The sequence below is a fragment of the Neoarius graeffei genome, chromosome 8 (genome assembly GCF_027579695.1).
Source record: "Neoarius graeffei isolate fNeoGra1 chromosome 8, fNeoGra1.pri, whole genome shotgun sequence".
In the NCBI taxonomy this organism is placed as follows: Eukaryota; Metazoa; Chordata; class Actinopteri; order Siluriformes; family Ariidae; genus Neoarius; species Neoarius graeffei.
In genome coordinates this window covers 16,349,488-16,371,227 of record NC_083576.1, presented here as the reverse complement: position 1 = coordinate 16,371,227, position 21,740 = coordinate 16,349,488, and the positions used below count along the sequence as shown (strand labels likewise).

The 21,740-nt window shown below is 40.3% G+C and overlaps 1 protein-coding gene across 3 annotated transcripts in view; it reads left to right on the top strand.

Annotated features, from left to right (window-relative positions):
* Nucleotides 1-21,740, top strand: part of aff2 (AF4/FMR2 family, member 2) — a 601,714-nt gene that overhangs the window by 118,179 nt on the left and 461,795 nt on the right. For all 3 annotated transcript variants that reach the window (XM_060927383.1, XM_060927382.1, XM_060927380.1), the window contains one exon: nucleotides 17,063-17,183. In XM_060927383.1, the coding sequence (XP_060783366.1) occupies nucleotides 17,063-17,183 (121 nt within the window). The remainder of the gene's footprint in view (nucleotides 1-17,062; nucleotides 17,184-21,740) is intronic.

Below are 21,740 nucleotides of genomic sequence, written 5' to 3'. Positions count from 1 at the left end.
TCAGCGTGAACGTGCCATTGGCATGCTGAATACGGGAACATCCGTCACTGATGTTGCAAGGGTTATGGGATGCAGTCGACAGACCATCCATAATCTCCAGACACGTCTCCATCAAACTGGCACCACAGCCGACCGTAAGGAACCCTCCACAGAACTTGCAGGAGCTTGGTGCCATATTGGTACAAATATGGCGGCGCATTCCCCAAGCTGTGTTCAGACGCATCATCCAATCCATGAGTTGCGTTGTATCGCAGTTGTGAACGCCCATGGAGGACACACCCGATATTGACATGATTTCATTAAGTTGTGACTCACAGTTTTTGATCATGGACATTGTCGTCGCATTTCCGATGGAACCGATTCCATGACAAACATGATCTGTATGCTATAGCATCGTTAATGACAAGATAGTTGAATACAATCGTTATTTCAAACCTATTTTCCAAAATGTTCAAATTATTGACTTTGAAACGAGTGTAAAGTTTTTTATTTTTGTTGAGTATATTCATATTTACAGGGATAGGTATGTAGTAGATATTTATTTTTGTAATTATATATTTATATAGATATTTATGAAGTGTATATATGGTATATATAGTGTGTGTATATATATATATATATATATATATATATATATATATATATATATATATATATATATATATATATGTATATATATATATATATATATATATATATATATATAGTAATTATATATTTATATAGATATTTGTGAAGTGTATATATGGAATGTAGTATATATTTATTTTGTAATTAAATATTTATATAGATATTTAGGAAGTGTGTATATATATGGTGTGTCGTATATATTTATTTATTTTTCTAATTATAAAGATATTCATGAAGTGTATATATGGTATACATTTTTATAGGTGTATTAATGAAGTTTGGATTTCGGGGTAGTTAAAAAGGGGTGGGAAATTTAAAAAAAAGTATTGTCCTTTTTCGAACAATGTGCAGTGTATTGTAATGTCTTAGCTCTTTATGTATTTTATTTATTAATTTTTTTGTCACTTTCTCGTGTTCTTTCTTTTGTATGTACAAATAGTTACATACATTTTTTTATACATGTTCGAAATAAATAAATAAATAAATAAATAAATAAATAAAATTCAAAAATTCAATTCAAAATTTCAGCGATGAAGGAGCGACACTTTGCGACTCATGCGAGGAAATTGAGAAGCCCCGTGAATGTTTCAAGACACTTTTGAAACTCTCTCGCGAATGACGTTCGCAGTTTGTCGCAGCCCAGCGAGATACTGGCTTTACTCTAAAGGCCCGGCTGCACAGTACCAATAACTAGAACGATAACTATAAATAAACCAGTCCACGGTAGTTTATGCGCTTGGTGCTCACACTAGACCAATAACGATACCTATAGCCCAGGCCTGGGTTTATCCGTATCAGTGAAATTCCTTCTGGAGCCATTTTTCCAGGCTTGGACCTGCCTGATCCGATAAAACATCTGACCAATCAGTTACTTGTTTACATGTGACATTGTCTGAGCATGTGCTATTTTTCCCCCGGGCATCTTTGTACATCCTTGTTGCATCATGAAATCATGGAATATGGATTCAATGAAAAAAAAAAAATATATATATATATATATATATATATATATATATATACACTGTATATATAATACTAAGTACAGATCTTTTATTCACGAATATGCGATTTTTCCGTGAAATATCAATAGTAAATGAATAAAGTAAACATATACATGCAGGTAAGATATTTTAATTATGAACTTCGGCAGTCGAAACATTGAATTGTTTTCGACTTCTTGATTTTTTTTATTCATGATGCATCATCTCTATAAAATCGGTAACCAGTCTGGAATATACCGAAACGTCCGTGGCCGATCCATAAATTATTAGCATCCGTGATGCATCCGAATTCAAATCCGTAACCGCTCTGTATTTTGTATCCTTTTTTTACGATATTTCCGTAATCCGTGACCTATCCATATTTTATCAACCAGTGGAGTTTGTGCATGGGTTGTTTTGAAGTCCAAGCTGTACAGTATGACCCGGAATAATGTGGAAAAAAAACTTATGATAGATATAATAGTCAGGATTATAGTTGTGGTGTGACTGCTCCAGACTGGAGCAGGTATAGGTATAGGTATAGTTATCAGTGTTGTGGGATCGGGCCCTAACTATTGCACTTAGACAACACTCGGTCAGAAACAGGCGTACAGTAGGAGTCCGTTTCTATCCCCCTTGGTACAGTCTACACTAATATACTCCCAAGGGCTCATTATTAGACCTCAAGGTACATAAACTATGACTACCTTTTTAGGGCCAAAAAGGTACACATATTTTCCCAAGCAGTATATAAAAGGGTACAAATAAGTACCTTAGAGGTTCCTGTCCCAGCGACAAGCCATTGTACCACTAAAGGTACTTTAATAATGTACGTTATTTTCTAAGAGTGCAGTCTTTGAGCAACCTCAAGAGGTCAAATATTTTTGCAAAATACTTTGCGTTTGTGTGCTTATATAACTACAGTTATAATATACTAGTGTCTAGTTTGGAGAAGCATCTTCCTTAGTTACTAAAGGTGGGGCCCTTGAATATCCAAGTCAGAAGTTTGGACACACCTTCTAATTCAATGTTTTTTTCTTTATTTTTATGAATTTAAAGACACCTCATGTCTTAAAGTAATGATGGATGTCGTTTCTGTTTACTTAGTTGAGCGGTTCTTGACATAATACCGTATGGATTACTCCAGTTGTGGTGTTGAATCGGGCTGTTTACTGTATTTTTATTCTTTATTATTTACTGTTGGATCTCAAACTCATGAAGAAGGCAAGAAACTCATCCAGTAATCACCTTTTGACGAGACATGCCTGTTAATTGAAAACCATTCCAGGTGACTCCCTCATGAAGCTGGTTAAGATAATGCTAATAGTGTGCAAAGTGTCATCAAGGTCAACGCTGGCTATTTTGAAGAATCTAAAATATGACGCGTTTTGTTTTTTAACACTTTTTTGTTTGCCACATACTTCCAGATATGCTTCATAATTTTGATGTCTTCAGTATTGTTCTACAGTGTAGAAAACACAGAAAAACGTACGAATGAGTAAGTAGGGGCGTCCAAACTTTTGACCGAGACTATATGTTGGGATGGATGCATAAAAATAATAATGATATTATAATATCATTGTTATTCTGTCCACATTCACCGGATATAAGCAGTTGCGCGCTCTGATTGGCTACTCACTCTACTACTAGGATATCAGCTTATATACCGTGAGTAGACAAAAACAAAACGGCGGCGCGTGTTGCTCAACAAACCGAGGATGAAATAAAAACTTGACTCGAAAACAAAACCCCCCAAAAATACAAAAATAAAAGCAACAAAATATGGAAGAAAAGTATTTGATGGTAAGAACGTATCTTTAAAAAAAAAAATTCAATAATTATTATTATTATCGCGTTTTTTACAAATTGCTCCTGTCATCACGGCGGTTTGTTTGCATTCAAAGCGAAAATGATTTTGTCGGACGTTTTGTATAAAGTTTTTATTTATCGAATTTGCAAAATAAATAAAAATGTTTCTCAAAATCCAGTGAATGTGGAAAGAATAAAACAGTTATTCCACTCAATCTGATTGTACATGGCTTATAGCCGACTCGGTGCTATGTGCCTCGTCGGCCATCAGCTCATGTACGACTCGATTTTGTGGAATAACTGTTAATTATTACAGTTCCGCAATAAGCTCTAATATTCATGAAGTTATTAATCAGTTTTATCCCAACAGCTGCATTGAATTCTCAAATCAGAAAGTGCTGATTAATTTCCTATAGCAGCAGTCCTGACAGTACTTACGGTTGTGACGTAAGCGATAGATTTATAGTAATGTGCTCTTTCTAACACGCAAACGTTTCTATCGTAAAAAACTCATTAACAGGGACTTGAATGTTGGATGCTTCACATCTATCAATCGAAGCCTCATTTCATCTCATTTTCTGTAGCCGCTTTATCCTGTCCTACAGAGTCGCAGGCAAGCTGGAGCCTATCCCAGCTGACTATGGGCGAAAGGCGGGGTACACCCTGGACAAGTCGCCAGGTCATCACAGGGCTGACACATAGACACAGACAACCACATACATGTCAACCTATACGGAATGTCCGTATTTTATACGGATTTGATTCAATAAACGTAGTATACGGGCGCATAAATAAAGTTATACGGATTCTTCAAAAAACCCTTCAATATTTATTTAGAGCTATAATCAATTCCCACGATGATAAAAGAGCGCATAACATTTACAAACGTACTGTACACCACAGACAGCCAGTAAAGAGTCTTATGAAATCGCGCGTTATCTTGTGGTAGCGAGACTTCGTTCCACTTTTGATCATGCGCACACCGCATTGCGAGAATCCCGCCAACCGTGAAGTCATAGACATATAAACATAGACGCCGCCTGCTGCGTAGAATCATACGTCATCCTCGCCACCATATTGGATGGGGCAAAGTGGAGATTCTTCAGCCGTCTCTGGTATAGCGTCTAGACAGTAGCCGAGAATAAAGATGCCTCATTCATGTGCTGCGTTTAACTGTACCAACAGGTTTACCGTCCAAACGAGATCACATGGGATTACCTTTCACAGGTGAGACTGGAAAAATACTTTTCATTGTATTTGGTCATTATAATGTAATTTTACGAACAGATTTTCCTGACTTTGTGGCTAATATGAAGTCTCGTGCATAATAGCCGCTCGGTGAAACCTGTCTCCAAACAACGAAGTATTTCCTTCGTAACTACGCTGATAACACTTTGTGTTTTTGTCAAACATTGGAGCTTTGTATTCATTCTGAAGGTTTATTGTTATTAATATTGAATAAAAAGTAACTGGGATATATCATTGTTAATTATCGTTCAAATTTTAGGTAAATTATTTTAATTTGCATCTTATACGGATTTTGGAGGTTGGTTATACAGGTTTGATTGACCAAAGGTTGACATGTATGCAACCATTCACACCTACGGTCAATTTAGAGTCACCAGTTAACCTAACCTGCATGTCTTTGGGGGAAACCGGAGCACCTGGAGGAAACCCACATGGACAACATGCAAACTCCACACAGAAAGGCCCTCGCTGGCCACGGGGCTCAAACCCGGACCTCCTTGCTGTGAGGCGACAGCGCTAACCACTACACCACCGTGCCGCCCCAATTGAAGCCTAATAATAATAATAATAATAAACAGATTAAGGAAACGTGTCGTTATTTGTCTTTATGGTTTCTCAGTAACATTACAAGTTGTGTTTTTCTTGATTTTTTTTTTGTCTTCTTAACTTAAAGAGAGAGAAAAAAGGAAGCTGGTGAGAAAACTCCTGTTTATAGCTGCTATAACAAAACCGATAGCAGTCACGAACTTGACTCATCACATTAAATCTCATGATCAATGTTTAAAAAGTATGACTTGCTGTTCATTAAAAAAAAAAAAAATTAAACATTGTAATATCTGACCAGTTGCTGTGGTAGGAGAAGAATAAAACATTTGGGAACAGCTGCTCTGGGAAAATAATCCCATCACACCATCCTGACGGATCGTTTTTCTTTCTTTCGTTGTGTTTTATTCCTTCCTGCAATAATATATCGGTGCATTTCGGTCAGGGAGCAGGTAGTGCGATGCAAGACGATGAAATACCGAAGCTTCCTTTGTGTTTCGGCGATGCAGTCAAGCCTCTGCGAGCTAAAACAAAGGCTTCCTTGAGGAGATAGAACGGATCCCACTGGGAGAAGTGGTGTCAGTGGTCAGGGTGGTAACCTGGCACCTGGCAATTACTGCCAGCGGCACTCATTAATCTCACCGAGAGCCGCTCTGCCCTCTGACAAGACTCTCCTGTCACTTCTTCGTTCTCCTGGAGACAAAACCCAGGCTAATACGGCCATTTATATTACATGCAGGTCCACCTATTTGCCAAGTTCCTTGGAGGAAGGCTGGCATTTTGAAATGCTGCTTATTTCCATGTGGGCAATTACACGTTCAGGAAGTCGACAGCATCGAGGATTGGTTTGTGTAGCCAGGGATATGAATTCGGTTAATATCAGTGCGCAGCGTTCATTCGTTTTTTTTTTTTTTTTTTTTATCTTATACCATCCGTTCTGGCTTTATAAAATGATCACCTTGATGATCCGAATCCTGTTTTCCATTTAAGGACGCCAGTAGATGATAGAGACAATAGTGGCTTCTTACACAAAGGAAAACGGAAAGAAGAAAGACAGCGCTAGCATCCGCAGCACTGAGATTTTTCCCCTCAGGCGACGTCGTCACCCCGCTCGTACAGACCGGCACCTTGCCGACGAAGGGCCCCTATCAGTCCCTGCAATCAATCCCATCCCAGAGCTTCCAAATCAAGAACCGCGAGCAGATCTCCACCTCCGCTGTCACTGCCTTAATGGGGACGATAAGCAGGTCCATATAATTACAATCCAGCGAAATAATTGTAACAAGAGGCTAAATGATTAGCTGTACTTTTAATTAGCCAGTGCTTCAAATTAATAATTGCTGCTTAAATCTGAAATCAGACCCACTGTTGTGGCGTTCTAATAACGGAGGCACTCACCAGTTATTACATTTTTCTTTGGGCAGCCTTCATGCTGGGTGGGTGTTGTAGGGTGTTTAGGTTGGGGGTTGAACAAGAAACTGAGGGAGTGTATAAGAGAGAGAGAGAGAGAGAGATTGTCTATTTGGTTATCGTCCAAAAGCAGCGAAGCTCAGCAAAGATTAAATTTATTCAGTTTGCCCTGAATATCACTGTTCACTTTTTCCTTTTTCTATCTGGTTTTGGGGAAAAAAAAAAAAAAGGTGGGGAAGGAGATGGTGCGGTGGTTGGGGATGGGGATGAGGTGGTTTCAGAGACGATGACATATCCCGCCACAGCCTGCCGTCATGCCCCATTATAAAATAAGCTCTTCTGATGACACTCAAATTTTCGAAATTTGCTTTCGCGACATATGGATAAGGGAAGAAAAATCCTCATCCTCATTAAACGTCCATCCCTCGAGGCTTTGCTCAGCTGCCGACTGATCACGCTTTACACACAGTCCACCTTACACTGCAAAAAATAAAAATCTTAGGAAGTTTATTTGTCTATTTTCAAGTCAAAACATCTAGCCACCCTTATTATAAGACATAATTGCCCAACAAGCAAAACCTCATTTAGCTAGAAAGGCTAGTTTTTAGACAGTCCATCTTGAAAATCTTGTATAGACAAATTGTCTTGAAAAAGTCTTATTTGGAGCACCTTTGAAAATAAAACAAGTTTTTTTTTTTAAACAAGTAAGTACATTTTGGACATTTGTCAAATGCGGTTCATCTTGTTTCAAGAAAAATAAAACAAAGTATGCTTGTTTTGGGAATAAATGAACTTTACTGAAATCTTTGAATCTTTCATTACAATTCATACATTTCAAAACATATACTCTAGACCAGACAAGTGCCTTCAGAAAGGCTATGAGTGAGTGGACGGCGTTTTAGTGAGGTCTTTTTGGAATGCTGTGAGTTAAGTTCAGTGTTTTTGTTTGTTTGTTTGTTTGGTTGGTTGGTTGGTTGTTTTTTTTTTGTGCCTGATCTTGTAAACCCCTCGTACACATGAATAGTCAGTGCCCCCAAAATGCACTGTTGCTTTGGCGTTGTGTAAGCGTAGACTTTTTTTAAAATTATTTATTTATTTATTTTTTGGTGCCTGAGGTCCTGGGGAAGTGGAATCTTAAGAGATGTTTTAATGTTTGAATGTTGAAATGGGAAAAAAAATAAACTTGTTGCAATGCTACACGTGTCGTCAACTTGATTCAAGATAATCTCTGGTCTCATATCTAGAGTAGAGCCCTGCACTCCCACGGGAGTCCCGCGGGACTCGCGGGACCCGCCGCAAAGCAGTGCGGCGCGGGACAAATTTTGAAAGCTCATTGCGGGCGCGACCGGAAGTGCACATATGCTCACGCGGGCGGGAGTGCACATATGCGGTGCGGGCGGGAGCGGTGATAAGCTGCAGTCCCGCTAACTAAAAACGTGTTTGAAATAAAATTTATAAATTATTAATTTAGGTCTATCATATATAATTTGTGCTGGATATTTTATTTGGCATTAATAAAAACATTTTAAGATGCCTAAATTTGCAGAGAGAGTCAGATTGCCAGATTGAGTGAGGAATGGCATCTTAAATTTGCCATTGATCACCCTAACGGGAAATCCTTTGATCACTCTAATGACTCGCAGTTCACACCCAGCTAGCAAGAGAACAATGAGTGAAGTGATTTACTGCTTGCGTTAGTCTACAACTCTAATCAGAGAGACAGGTTACACAGTGACGGTAGGCTTGACTCAATGCGATCCCAGAAATCCTTCCTGTAATATGCAAATTTGGCTGTCCAATCAGAGGCGGCCAAATTTGCATATTACAGGAAGGATTTCTGGGATAGCATTGAGTCAAGCCTACCGTCACTGTGTAACCTGTCTCTCTGATTAGAGTTGTAGACTAACTCAAGCAGTAAATCAATTCACTTCTCTTACTAGCTTTGCTTTGCAATAAAAAAAAAAAAATAAACACCATTGGTACAAAGCAAGCCCATTCACTTTTTTATGCTGATCAGAGAATTACAATGGTTTCTCATGTGATAAAAATGTGTGATTTGTGATTAAATATTTTAATCGCTTGACAGCACTAATTATTATTATTAGAGACACTACATACTGAATTCAGAAACAAGGTAAATAATAACGAACGTGAGCTGTAGATATTTATGCTCAAATCCACTCAAAGTAGGGGGCGGGGCACCATCACGCTGTGTCAAGACAAGAACTTTCCTGAGAAATAACGCGAATGTCTGCATCATGCGGGATTTGCGGGCGGGAGCGGGACTGAAAATCATAATTTTTTTGTGGGTGCGGGCGGGAGCGGGACTGCACAATGCGGGCGCAGGCGGGAGCGGGACTGAAAAATCCGACCCGCGCAGACCTCTAATCTAGAGTATTTTACTAATTACAGGTCACAAAAGGAGAATCTTTTAAGCTAGCAATGCTTAGTTATAGAATTTAACAATCCTAATATTAGTATATTTATCTTAAATTCAGTTTTTACTGCTAAGACTTTGTCATGAATTTAAGTGAAATACCCTTAAAATGAAATAAATAAAAATGACTTGAATGGCTAAATGTAAGAAGTACGATCTTGTTATAAGAACTATTTTTATTATTTTGAGTTAATCAGATCTCGCATAATAAAGTTCCCCAATCTTATTTTGGAATTATTTCATCTAAAAACAGGTTCGATTTTTCATCTTACTTTAAGAAATCTTACCAAGTCAAATTTGACTAGTTCCATTCGCAGATTTTTTTCACCTGATTCAAGCAAATATGCTTTGTTTTAATCTTTTATTTCTTATTTTTGAAAGGCCATTTTTTGCAGTGTAGGGTTATTAGGAATCCTTTGCCTTTTTTTTAACTCATTTGTTGTTGTTTTATACACTATCTGTTCTGTTCACGACTGAGCAGTGCATACCTTTCGACTCAGGCTGCGTCTTTGGGTTTTCTGGCGAAGAAAATAAGACAAAAAAAATAGGCATAATATAAATCTTAAAAATGATAATTAGGACTTTGTTATTTATTATTAATCATTCCTTCATTAGATCGATAAAAGCATGTTTACATGTTGATGAGAACGTAAATAAAAGACGGCTGGAACCGGACTGGGGTTTTAAAGGAAATAGCAAATCAACAAATTGAGCGAAAAGTCGGACTTTACGACCGTCCTTTTTTAAAAAAGCTGCATGTCGAGTTTGTTCTTAACGATATAACCACTAAAGTGACGAAAATGCACGGGACTGTTTTTCGTCAGGGAGGCCGCCATAACTCCATCGTGCGTGACGTTATTTTCCGCGAGCACAGCGGAGGTGTACAAGCGCATGCTATACTCGACCTATAGTATAATATTATGGTCGGGCGTGACTTCTCGGTCAATTTGTTTGCATTTCTCTGCAAAAATAATGGCGTTTTGTGGTGAAACAAAGTCAGGATCGCATCCGGCTTGAGTTGTCGTTTCTGCCTCGTGTCTCGCTTCTTCACAGTGATTTTTTTTTTTTAATCTAAGTCCTCCACAAAACAATCTTCTGTAAAATGCTCGCTGCACACTTTGCTGCTTTTTCCAGGAGTAAAGTTTCCTCGCTTTACTTGATGAAGCCGCTCGGCCAAACGTCTCGGTTCCTTCAAAGGACAGCCGTGCCATGACAGTCTCGGTGCATTTTCCCATCTTGATGAAGACACTACTCCTTCACAAACCACTAGAATTATCCAGGACGGAACGAGGAAGACATGCGGAGTCCTACGTCACGCAGCGCCACCCTCATTTTCGTCTCCTAATCATCGTCATCCATGTATCTGGCTAATCCAGTATGGCCGCACACTGGGAAATGGCCCAACGGACTGATGTTACAACTTTAATATAGTTTTTAAGCTAAAGTCCGCTTAATTTTTTTCCTCTAGAACATCTTGTATGGCGGCATGGTGGTGTAGTGGTTAGCGCTGTCGCCTCACAGCAAGAAGGTCCGGGTTTGAGCCCCGTGGCTGGCGAGGGTCTTTCTGTGCGGAGTTTGCATGTTGTCCGCGTGGGTTTCCTCCGGGTGCTCCGGTTTCCCCCACAGTCCAAAGACATGCAGGTTAGGTTAACTGGTGACTCTAAATTGACCGTAGGCGTGAATGTGAGTGTGAATGGTTGTCTGTGTCTATGTGTCAGCCCTGTGATGACCTGGCGACTTGTCCAGGGTGTACCCCGCCTTTCGCCCGTAGTCAGCTGGGATAGGCTCCAGCTTGCCTGCGACCCTGTAGAACAGGATAAAGCAGCTAGAGATAATGAGATGAGATGAGATGAGATGAGATGAACATCTTGTATCATGATACAAGATGTTCTAGATCATGCTATGAAGTGTAATGATGACGTAATTTCAACATTTCCTGGTGCTCTAAATGTAATTATGCTTCACAGACAAAGATCAGTCACGTTTTTAAAAATAAAATAATGAAGAAAATAGAACTCAAACAAACAAACAAACCAAACTAGGCTCCATTTCCGAACAATGAAGACGAAGAAAGAGAGAGAGAGAGAGTTCAGGGTGATGCTCACTCGACCATTTAATCCTGCATGTTGTGCCGCAAGGCTTTTACAAATCTCAACCCTGAACGTAAAGGGTTAACTCGCAGGATGCCACCACTCTTTCTCATCCTGCTTTACATTAACTAGGTAACGTAGTGTCGAGAGACTGCGTTCTTCTCCAGATAACGCCTCTGACGGCTGTAAACATGATCTATCAGCACATCAAAATGATCCGTCAGGTGAGCTGACATAAACATAACTGACATCTCGCTGTCATGGCGGCAAGGGACCCGGCGTCAATCTCCTCCCCCCCTCTCTCTCTCTCTCTCGACTGTTTTTATTCCTTCTTTTATGTCGCTTATTTTTCCTCGACCCTCAGAAGAAGTGGCTGTCACCTCCGGGCTCGCTCTCGTTTTTCTCAGCCAGCTCCATTCCACACCCTTTCTGGAATAATTTGATGATGGATTAGACGTAGCGTAAAAGCCAGGCGACCCCGAGGAGTGGCTTGGGGAATAGCTAGGGCAGACTGAGAACAAACTTATTCCAGCTCTTCGTCTCTCGGCCCTATCCATCACTCTCACAGTCTCGCTCGGCGCTCTCTTAGAAGCGGTGTCGCATCCTGATGCTACTGTATTTAGTAAAACCTTTGATAACTGAGAAAGGAGTTTTAGTATTCGATTTAATGTAGACAAATATCCGATGATACCAGATAAGGAAAATAAAGACGTCAGCCAGTTTTTATAGTGAATATCGGAAAATCGATTTATATAACCTGAGCTCATGATACATGAGTGGAATGTGTTCGGGCTTGGTTCAATCTCGTTTGCAAGGAAAGGTGTTTACCCTAACCTTAACCTTAAACCTGATCTTTGCATCTTTTCATCTGATTTGATCCACATGATTTGTTACATACAGCATTTGCTTCATCGTTCTCTTCAGTGGATGGATCCGCTGGGTCCTGAGTTTATCCTGGGAATACTGTGCGTGAGGCGGGAATGCACTCCGTATGAGTACACTTGCATTCACACGCTTATTTCCACCTCGGGGTAATTTACATCGAGTAGCTAATTCTGGCATGTTTTTGGAAGATGAGAGGAAACTGGAGAAGGTGTGTGGTGGAGAACCAGGCTTGTAGTACTCCAGTCTGATTCGTGCCCTAATTATACACTACCGTTCAAAAGTTTGGGGTCACTTTGAAATGTCCTTATTTTTGAAAGAAAAGCACTGTTCTTTTCAATGAAGATCACTTTAAACTAATCAGAAATCCACTCTATACATCGCTAATGTGGTAAATGACTATTCTAGCTGCAAATGTCTGGTTTTTGGTGCAATATCTCCATAGGTGTATAGAGGCCCATTTCCAGCAACTCTCACTCCAGTGTTCTAATGGTACAATGTGTTTGCTCATTGCCTCAGAAGGCTAATGGATGATTAGAAAACCCTTGTACAATCATGTTAGCACAGCTGAAAACAGTTGAGCTCTTTAGAGAAGCTATAAAACTGACCTTCCTTTGAGCAGATTGAGTTTCTGGAGCATCACATTTGTGGGGTCGATTAAATGCTCAAAATGGCCAGAAAAATGTCTCGACTATATTTTCTATTCATTGTACAACTTATGGTGGTAAATAAAAGTGTGACTTTTCATGGAAAACACAAAATTGTCTGGGTGACCCCAAACTTTTGAACGGTAGTGTACGCCCGCTCCAAAGAAGGTGGGTATACTGGTTGACCTCTGTCTGTCCGGCCAGCCGTCCATATCTCCGTCCGTCTGAAACACCCTTTTTCTCAGCAACCATAAATCATAGCCACTTGGTACTTGGGACCAAACTTCAGCTTGGGGTTCTATACCATGTATACCATTTTCAAGTCTGTCGCACATCAACTTCCTGTTTACCGACTGAATGTATTTATGAAGCATGTAGCGTGGATTTACAAAATTTTCATAACACTTTTCTCAGCACCTACAAAACACAACTGCTTGATATTTGGTACTGAGCTTCAGCTTGGGGTTCTATACCGTGTATACCATTTTCAGGTCTGTTGCACATCGACTTCCTGTTTACCGACTGAATGTATTTACGAAACATATAGGGTGGATTTTTGACGCTATTTCAAGAAGCAAAATGCTATTTCAAAATGCCAGTTTACCAGGATGCTATTTAAAATCCCTGAAGAGAGACACTGCTCTTTACTTACTTGTTTCAGGGTTAATTATTTGTTGAAGCCAATATTCATAATAAGTGTCCTATTCCTTCAATTGGGCGGCACGGTGGTGTAGTGGTTAGCGCTGTTGCCTCACAGCACGAAGGTCCAGGTTCGAGCCCTGTGGCCGGCGAGGGCCTTTCTGTGCGGAGTTTGCATGTTCTCCCCATGTCCACGTGGGTTTCCTCCGGGTGCTCCGGTTTCCCCCACAGTCCAAAGACATGCAGGTTAGGTTAACTGATGACTCTAAACTGACCATAGGTGTGAATGTGAGTGTGAATGGTTGTGTCAGCCCTGTGATGACCTGGCGACTTGTCCAGGGTGTACCCCGCCTTTCACCCGTAGTCAGCTGGGATAGGCTCCAGCTTGCCTGCGACCCTGTAGTACAGGATAAAGCGGCTAGAGATGACTTGACTTGGACTCGGACTCGTAAATATGAGGTAGTATTGTCTGCTTTGCTTATACAGACTTCTCGTGCAGTGGGAAAAAAAACGCACTGCTATGTGTTCCATATGTAGAAGAACTATCGAGGAGACGACGGGGACAACCTCGAACTTCAATCGTCATTTGGCAAGACTCCACCCAGAGAAGGAAGTGAAGTAGCCTATGAACTAAAATGGGGCAGTCGGGCAGTAACGTTAGTCCAACACAGTAGCAGAGACGCTTTCACATAAAGGCAGCAATGGCCACTGTCAAATGCTGTGGATGGCATACATGTCAACCTTTAGTTCCCCATGCCCTTACAAAATCTGTACTTTTCTCTTACATACACCCATGAGCCCTTATACACGAGAAAAAATTCCAATATATAATCCAAAGCACTGATTGTTTTATTCCACATTATACACTCCTATTGTAATAGGCATATTTATCACACTGCATCAAGTTAAAGGGATCAAATAAGCATGTACTGAATAAAAAGAAATTTTAGATCCCAGAGAAAACAACTGAATTAAAAAGGACTATATGTCCAGTCAAGTAAACAATTATCTACTAAAGAGAATGACTGCACTATAAACTTAATTATTTCATATACAGTACATTGTATCGGTAATACCAGAATTATTGATGTCAATTTTGCAAATAAAATGTATTAATATGAAAGATTTCATAAAAATTACACAAAGTTCTCTTTGACAAGCGTCGACATCACCTACAATATTACATTCCACCAAAGAAAATTACTTGAAATATAACAGCAGTACTAAGTAGGTATGTTAATTAAAATAGTAGGTTACATGTAATAAATTATATATAATCAGTTCGGAAAAGTTGCATTTGAGAAAAAAGCGTTGACACCACAAGCAGCGTTAGATCCAACTAAAGATGACGGAACCACATCAAGTATATTATGTAAACGAGGATAAGTGAAAATATTCATAAATTATGAAGTTAAATTGAAAATCTTCCCAGTAATTTATAACAAGAATTTAAATCGTATTCCTTTTCGGAATGTTTTGTTGTACAAAGATGTTGCAGATTCGGCACTAGCTATAATATCATTGCTTGGGCTTCAGTCGTAGCTCCTCATCACAGTTCATTTTCATTTGCAGATATGCAGTTAATGTGTCTGCAGCCAGATTTTTTCTGTCTTCAGTATGAATTTTCCGAACCAATGAAAAAGCCCTCTCACTATCTGCGTTGCTACGTGGGAGGCACAGCAAAGCAGTAAAAAGTCGTTTCAGCGTTGGAAACCTGGCAACACCCAGAGCAGTTTTTACATCCAAGACCTTTCCCCAAAATACATCTATTATTTTCCTGGTCAATAAGAAAAAATCAGAGCACGGCAAACATGTAGATGGTGTTAAATTGCTTCCATCCCCAACGACACATTTTCGAGACAGGTTACCAACGGTCATTACCACCATTCAGTACTTTTCCTGTTTACTGACGACTGATGGTAGTAACGAGTGTTGGTCATCTGTGTCTACATATAATGTCTATCAGCAATTAAAATGTTTAGGGAAGCGAAACCAGAAATCGCCGGGTAACTACAGTTGCCGTTGTATAAACGGCGACCCCCAGTATCGCCTCCCTAAATTATCATCATAATGAAGGAAGCTTACCTGTGCGGTCTTTGAATCGGGAAACTTTTTTTTTTGCTAGCTGGGAAAAATGGTCTGCCATAGTCGGGGGGATGTTGTGTTCCATGAGAAACTGGCAGAACATAACTTCCGCAGCCGTCACAGAAATCTGGGCAGTCCGAGCCGATGGACTTAAATGACCGAGAAAACTACGTGCAACTATAAAACCACATAAATCGAAAATAGTTCCGTTTCATTGGGCATGCGTGTTTTTAAAATATAAATGGTGGATGCTTAGAAAATTTTCTCGGAGTAACGGAAAAAAATCTCTGATACAAAATGTAATTTTCCCGTATGAAAATCAGTGCATTAGCCAAAAAATTGCATTTTCCCGTACCGTATAACTTGACACGTATGGGATGGAGTCTTGTTCTCGGACTCGACTCGAAATTTTCTTTAATGACTTGGATTTGACTCAGACTCGAGGTTTCGTGACTCGATTACGACTTTGTGGAGTTCCCCACACAGACACAGGAAGAACATATGAAACTCTACCCGGGCTTCGACTCGAACCCTTGACCCTGTGCCACACTGTGTTGCTTTATAATATGCAAAATGCTGAAAGCTTCAACGGGGCGGCATGGTGGTGTAATGGTTAGCGCTGTCACCTCACAGCAAGAAGGTCCGGGTTCGAGCCCCGTGGCCGACGAGGGCCTTTCTGTGCGGAGTTTGCATGTTCTCCCCGTGTCCACGTGGGTTTCCTCCGGGTGCTCCGGTTTCCCCCACAGTCCAAAGACATGCAGGTTAGGTTAACTGGTGACTCTAAATTGACCGTAGGTGTGAATGTGAGTGTGAATGGTTGTCTGTGTCTATGTGTCAGCCCTGTGATGACCTGGCGACTTGTCCAGGGTGTACCCCGCCTTTCGCCCGTAGTCAGCTGGGATAGGCTCCAGCTTGCCTGCGACCCTGTAGAACAGGATAAAGCGGCTAGAGATAATGAGATGAGATGAAAGCTTCAATGGCCACATCAGGACATCTAAATATCTTAGGAGGTGTATCTGTAAGGGCAGACACTAATAGTAATGCTACCAGGTCCTGGGGGACGTCTGTGTTAATCTCGGGCCACGGCGCTGTCTCTGCTACAGGAATGTAGGCCATTATGGTAATGTTATGGTAATGTCACGTTTACCCTGGGGTACTGAACCAAGCATAGTCACTTCCACCTGTGTTTTCTGTTGTTGGTGTCTAATTTAGTGCACTACTTACATGCTTTGTGTCATCATGCAGTTTGGGCCAGGCGAAAAGGAAAGGAAGAAATGAAAATAGGTTGGGTTTTTTTTTTTCACAGAATTGGACCAGTTTGATCTTTTATCACCTTCTGCTTTCACGGTACAGACGTGAGGTGGACTCTGCTACTAGTTAAAATGAGCTTCCTGGAAGAGTCGCTGTGTTGATTGCTTTCTGAGGACCTTTCAATTGAGAGGAACTCTCCCTGAGGCCTGAGACCCTCTCACTGTCGCTTCCTGCCACAACGCTGTCCTTTGCTAAGCTTCAATCTGTTTACTTTCCTTCCGTCTGCTTCACATCAGCTCGGACTCAGATAAGAGATTTTCTTGCATCTCGTAAAAAGCGGTGGGTTTTTGCCTTTGATTTCTTGCACGCGTATTTACCGTCTCTCTCTCTCTCTCTCTCTTTTTCTCTCAGCCATTATGAGCAGGACCGTTCAGCGCTGAAGAAGAAGGAGTGGGAGCGTCGCACGCAGGAAGTGCAGCAGGATGAAGATTTGTTCTCCACCGGCTTCAATCTGTTCGGTGAGCCGTACAAGGTAAGAGTTCACCCAGCGCTCCAATCAGCGACCGTGCACTTTCATTTCACACCGCAGCTCTGCCTCAGCTTTAAAAAAAGAGACTCTGAAATGGTTTAATATGATGGCTCTTAACACGTTATTTGCTACTTCGTGCTCCTTTGCTTTTCGTTTCATCCCAGTATTCACACCAACGAGCAAGCCAAAATAGTCAGCGTAGGAATGTTTGCCGGAGCCGATAATCCAGTGTTATTTTCCGCCATATTTCAGGAATAGCAGCGATGTATAAGATGAGCTGAGGAAAATTTATTCAGTAATACAGGAAATTCAAATAAAAGTTGAACTTTTTTGGAAAAAAAAAAAAAAACCAACAAAACTTGGCACCATTATTTCTACAATCCATACTATATTATACCAAGACTTTTAAACATTTGTTTTAAGTGTGTTTATTTCTCAGTTTTGGCAAGCAGAGGTAGAGGGTTGAAGGAGAATAGATGGATTGGACAATGTGGCAATAACATATCATTATTTTTTTCGCGGTCCAGTTTCCATCAAATCCTACGCTCTGATTGGCTGGCGAGCGGGTCCGTATCCTACGATACGGACCCCGGTTACGGACCTCTGGCGACTCGCTCGTTCACAACAACAGCAAACATAGGAGCATTTTTTGTCAACATTTATCTTTTTTTATAAGATTTATTTATAAGATTATCAAAAATCTTTTTTTAAAAATGCCAGCATTTCTCAGGAGAATAGCATTAATTTTACAGCATGGATAGCGATAACGACAGTGTTCACAGCGAAAGCGAGTTTTACTACCCTGAGGAAGAAGAAATAAAAGAAAACATTTCAGGAGAAAGCTAAAAACCTCTAACTTGCTAACGCCGACCAAAAACATGGCTGAATCCTGAATGACTCAGTTTTGTATAAATAGGGGACTACATAGGCGGCAAAATGTATTCTTTTTCCTGCCATGGAAGTGCACTTGTATACCGAGGAGGAAGCCATTTGCATTACAGCCGTGAATGAGGATTCAAAATGGCGGCTCGGCTCGGTTTTCCCTTTCGGGTGCTCTCGTTTTCTGTTAGAATTTGGTAAAGAAAAAGATAAATATATTATTTACCAGCTTAAGGTCGGTCCGTATGGTGAAATACCATGACCTCGGCCTTGAATACTGACCTCGGCCCAGAGGGCCTCGCTCAGTACTTTCAAGACCTCGGTCACGGTGTTTCATGATACAGACCTCCCAGCTGGTAAATAACATTTATTTATTTTTTTCATGGTCCAAATCCTGCGCTCTGATTGGCTGTCGAGTGGGTCCATATCCTACAATACAGACCCCAGTTATGGACCCTGGTTATGGACCTCTGGCGACTCGCTCGTTCACAACAACAAACACAGTAGCAATTTTTGTCAACATTTATTTTCGCATTTCTCAGGAGAATAGCATTAATTTTACAGCATGGATAGCGATAACGACAGTGTTCACAGCGAAAGCGAGTTTTACTACCCTGAGGAAGAAGAAATAAAAGAAAACATTTCAGGAGAAAGCTAAAAATCTGTAACTTGCTAACGCCGAGCAAAACCTTGGCTGAATCCTGAATGACTCAATTTTGTATAAATAGGGGACTACATAGGTGACAAAATGTAGTTTGTTTCCTGCCATGGAAGTGCACTTGTATACCGAGGAGGAAGCAATTTGCATTACAGCCAAGAATGAGGATTCAAAATGGCGGCTCGGCTTGGTTTTCCCTTTCGGGCGCTCTCGTTTTCTGTTAGAATTTGGTAAAGAAAAAATATATATCTTATTTCCCAGCTTAAGGTCGGTCCATATGGTGAAATACCGTGACTTCGGCCTTGAATACTGACCTCGGTCATGGTATTTCACGATACGGACCTCCCAGCTGGTAAATAACATATGTATTGTGATAAATTATGTCACATTATCCATCAGTTATTTCATGAAATCGAGTCGTACATGAGCTGATAGCTGAAGAGGCACGTAGCACCGAGTCAGCTACAGTATAAGCCATGTATGACGAGATTGACTGGAATAACTGTTTTATTCGATCCACATTCACTGGATTTTGAGAAACATTGCATTTTAGTTTTATTTTTTGCAAATTCGATGAATCAAAAGTTTATACAAAACGTCCGACAAAATCATTTCTGCTTAGAATGTAAACAAACCGGCGAGCAATTTGTGGAAGATGGTATAATAATAATAATAATTCTTGAAAAAAAAATTAAAGATACGTCTTTACCATGAAATACTTGTATTCCATATTTTGTTGCTTTTTTGTGTATTTTTTGGGGTTTTGTTTTCGAGTGGAGTTCGGTTGGTTCAGCAACACGCTCTGCCATTTTATTTTTCTCTATTATACGTATGAACTGATTGGCTACTCTACTACTACTACTAGGCTATCAGAGTGCATGGTTGCTCATATCCAGTGACTATGGATCAAATAAATTCCAAGAATGCTCATGTTTTCTATAACCGCAGTGGAATGTTTCACTCTTTGTGTCACTCCACTCCACTCGTCTGTGTTCGCCTCCTAAAATTCCAATGATTCCAGTTGTCATACAACAGCAGCGATCCTCCTGAAAACATTTTTTTTATATCAGTGTTAAACAATATCAGCTATTCATCGAATGAAGATAAAAAGCGAAAAGGGTAGCCGAATTCACTGGAAGCACTTTTAACAGGAAATCATCGTGAGCTAGCCGACAGACTGTCAGTGAGTGTGGCTTCTTCAGGATCTCAAGTACTGTGCAAAAGTCTTAGACACATGGAGAACAAAAGTGGCTTAAAAATAATGAAATGAAATGTTTCAACATTAAAAAAACGACCCTTTGCTTTAAAAAAAAAATCGTAGTCTCAGGTACAATTTGATAAGGAAATGAGCTGCAGGTTTTACTGAGCATCTTACAGAACCAGCCACAGTTCTTCTGGACACTTTGACTGTCACACTTGCTTCTTCATTTTGCACCAAAACCCAGTAGCTTCATCATGTTTTTATCCCCTGCTGGCTGAAAGGCTCGAAGAGGGATTATGTCGTGGTGATGTCCATCTGTCCGTCCGTCCCGGGAAGCATGCTCACCTTCTGAAATCAACTCCTCTCACAACTTTTGGACGAATTTCACGAAACTTGGCAGGATTCTTTGGTATATGTCGAAAATACGCGTGTTGTAATTTCATGAAAATGGGTCACGTTTTACCAGAGTTACAGCCCTTGATTAACAAAATTATACTTTGACAATTTCATGAGAGTGTGTTTTCCTTCTGAATTCAACTCCTGTCACAATTTTTGGAGGAATTTCACAAAACTTGACAAAAGGCATTGTTATATTATATGTCAGTAGTACGCATGTTGTTATTTTATTCAATTCGGTTGCATTTTACCAGAGTTACAGGCCTCGATTAACAACCTTGTACTTTGACAGCTTCATGAAGATGTGCTCGCCTTCTGACATCAACTCCTCTCACGATTTTTGGACGGATTTCTCGAAGTTTGGCAAAAGGCCTTGTTATATGTCAGTAATACGCATATTGCGATTTAATTTCGTTTGTGAAAATTTTCCCAGAGTTTTGACCCTTGATTAAATAACTTTGACAATTTCATGAGGGTGTATAGCCTGGCAAGCCAGACTAAATGTGAATATTTAGTCTGGCCTCGATCCGTAGACATTTCTGAAGGGTGGGGGTGGAACAAACTGCTGTCTTTCAAACTGTCTCTGTGCGTATAGGCCAACGCTCTGACCAATCAGCGCAACAGTGACTGTGACATAGTCAGAGCGACAGAAAGCAGTGGGGGAGACCTTGAAATAAATAATTTTTCAAAATGCGTATTAATTAATAAACAGGTTCTAGATATTAAGAAGTTTGGAGATAATGACCACAAGTTTGGAGTCTGTACCACATACTTAACATACACTCTTATTTTTTTCAAGTGTTTTTCAAGGGTTTGCTTAAACTGTTTTTGAGAGTTTTTATTTAGTGGTGTTTGGTGAAATAATTTCCCTTAAATTAAAAATCACGGGAAAATAAGAAACAATCAAAAAGTAATGTTTCAAAGCTGTTTATTAATTCTTCGTACTGCACAAACTAGCCCCATCCTTTTGGCTACGAGCGGAGCCAGCTGGTAGATCAGACTTTTGCCATAGCCGGTCGGCAAAACAGCGAAAACGTCCTTCTTGAAAAGGAATGAGCGGAGAGCCTCTTCCTGCTCATGTTTCAACGAAAACTCCAAGTCTAATTCTTCTAAAACTGATTCCAAAGCGGAGTCAAACTAGCGCTGTTCACTAGCCCGTAGCCATCTTTCCTGCTGTGCTTTCTCCAGCGTCGCGCAGCCTTGTCGTCACTCCTGCAAAAGCCCGCCCAAAGAATCCAAACAAAAACCTTGCGTTGTGATTGGCGGGCACGATTTGATGCCCGGGGTGTTTTTGTTTATATGGTGCGAGGCTAGACCCACTCGTAGGCAAAAATATTTTTGGCCACTAGGCAGGTGGGTCTAGTTTACTAGGCTAGAGGGTGTAGGTTCTTCTGAAATCAACTCCTCTCACAATTTGTGGAGGAAT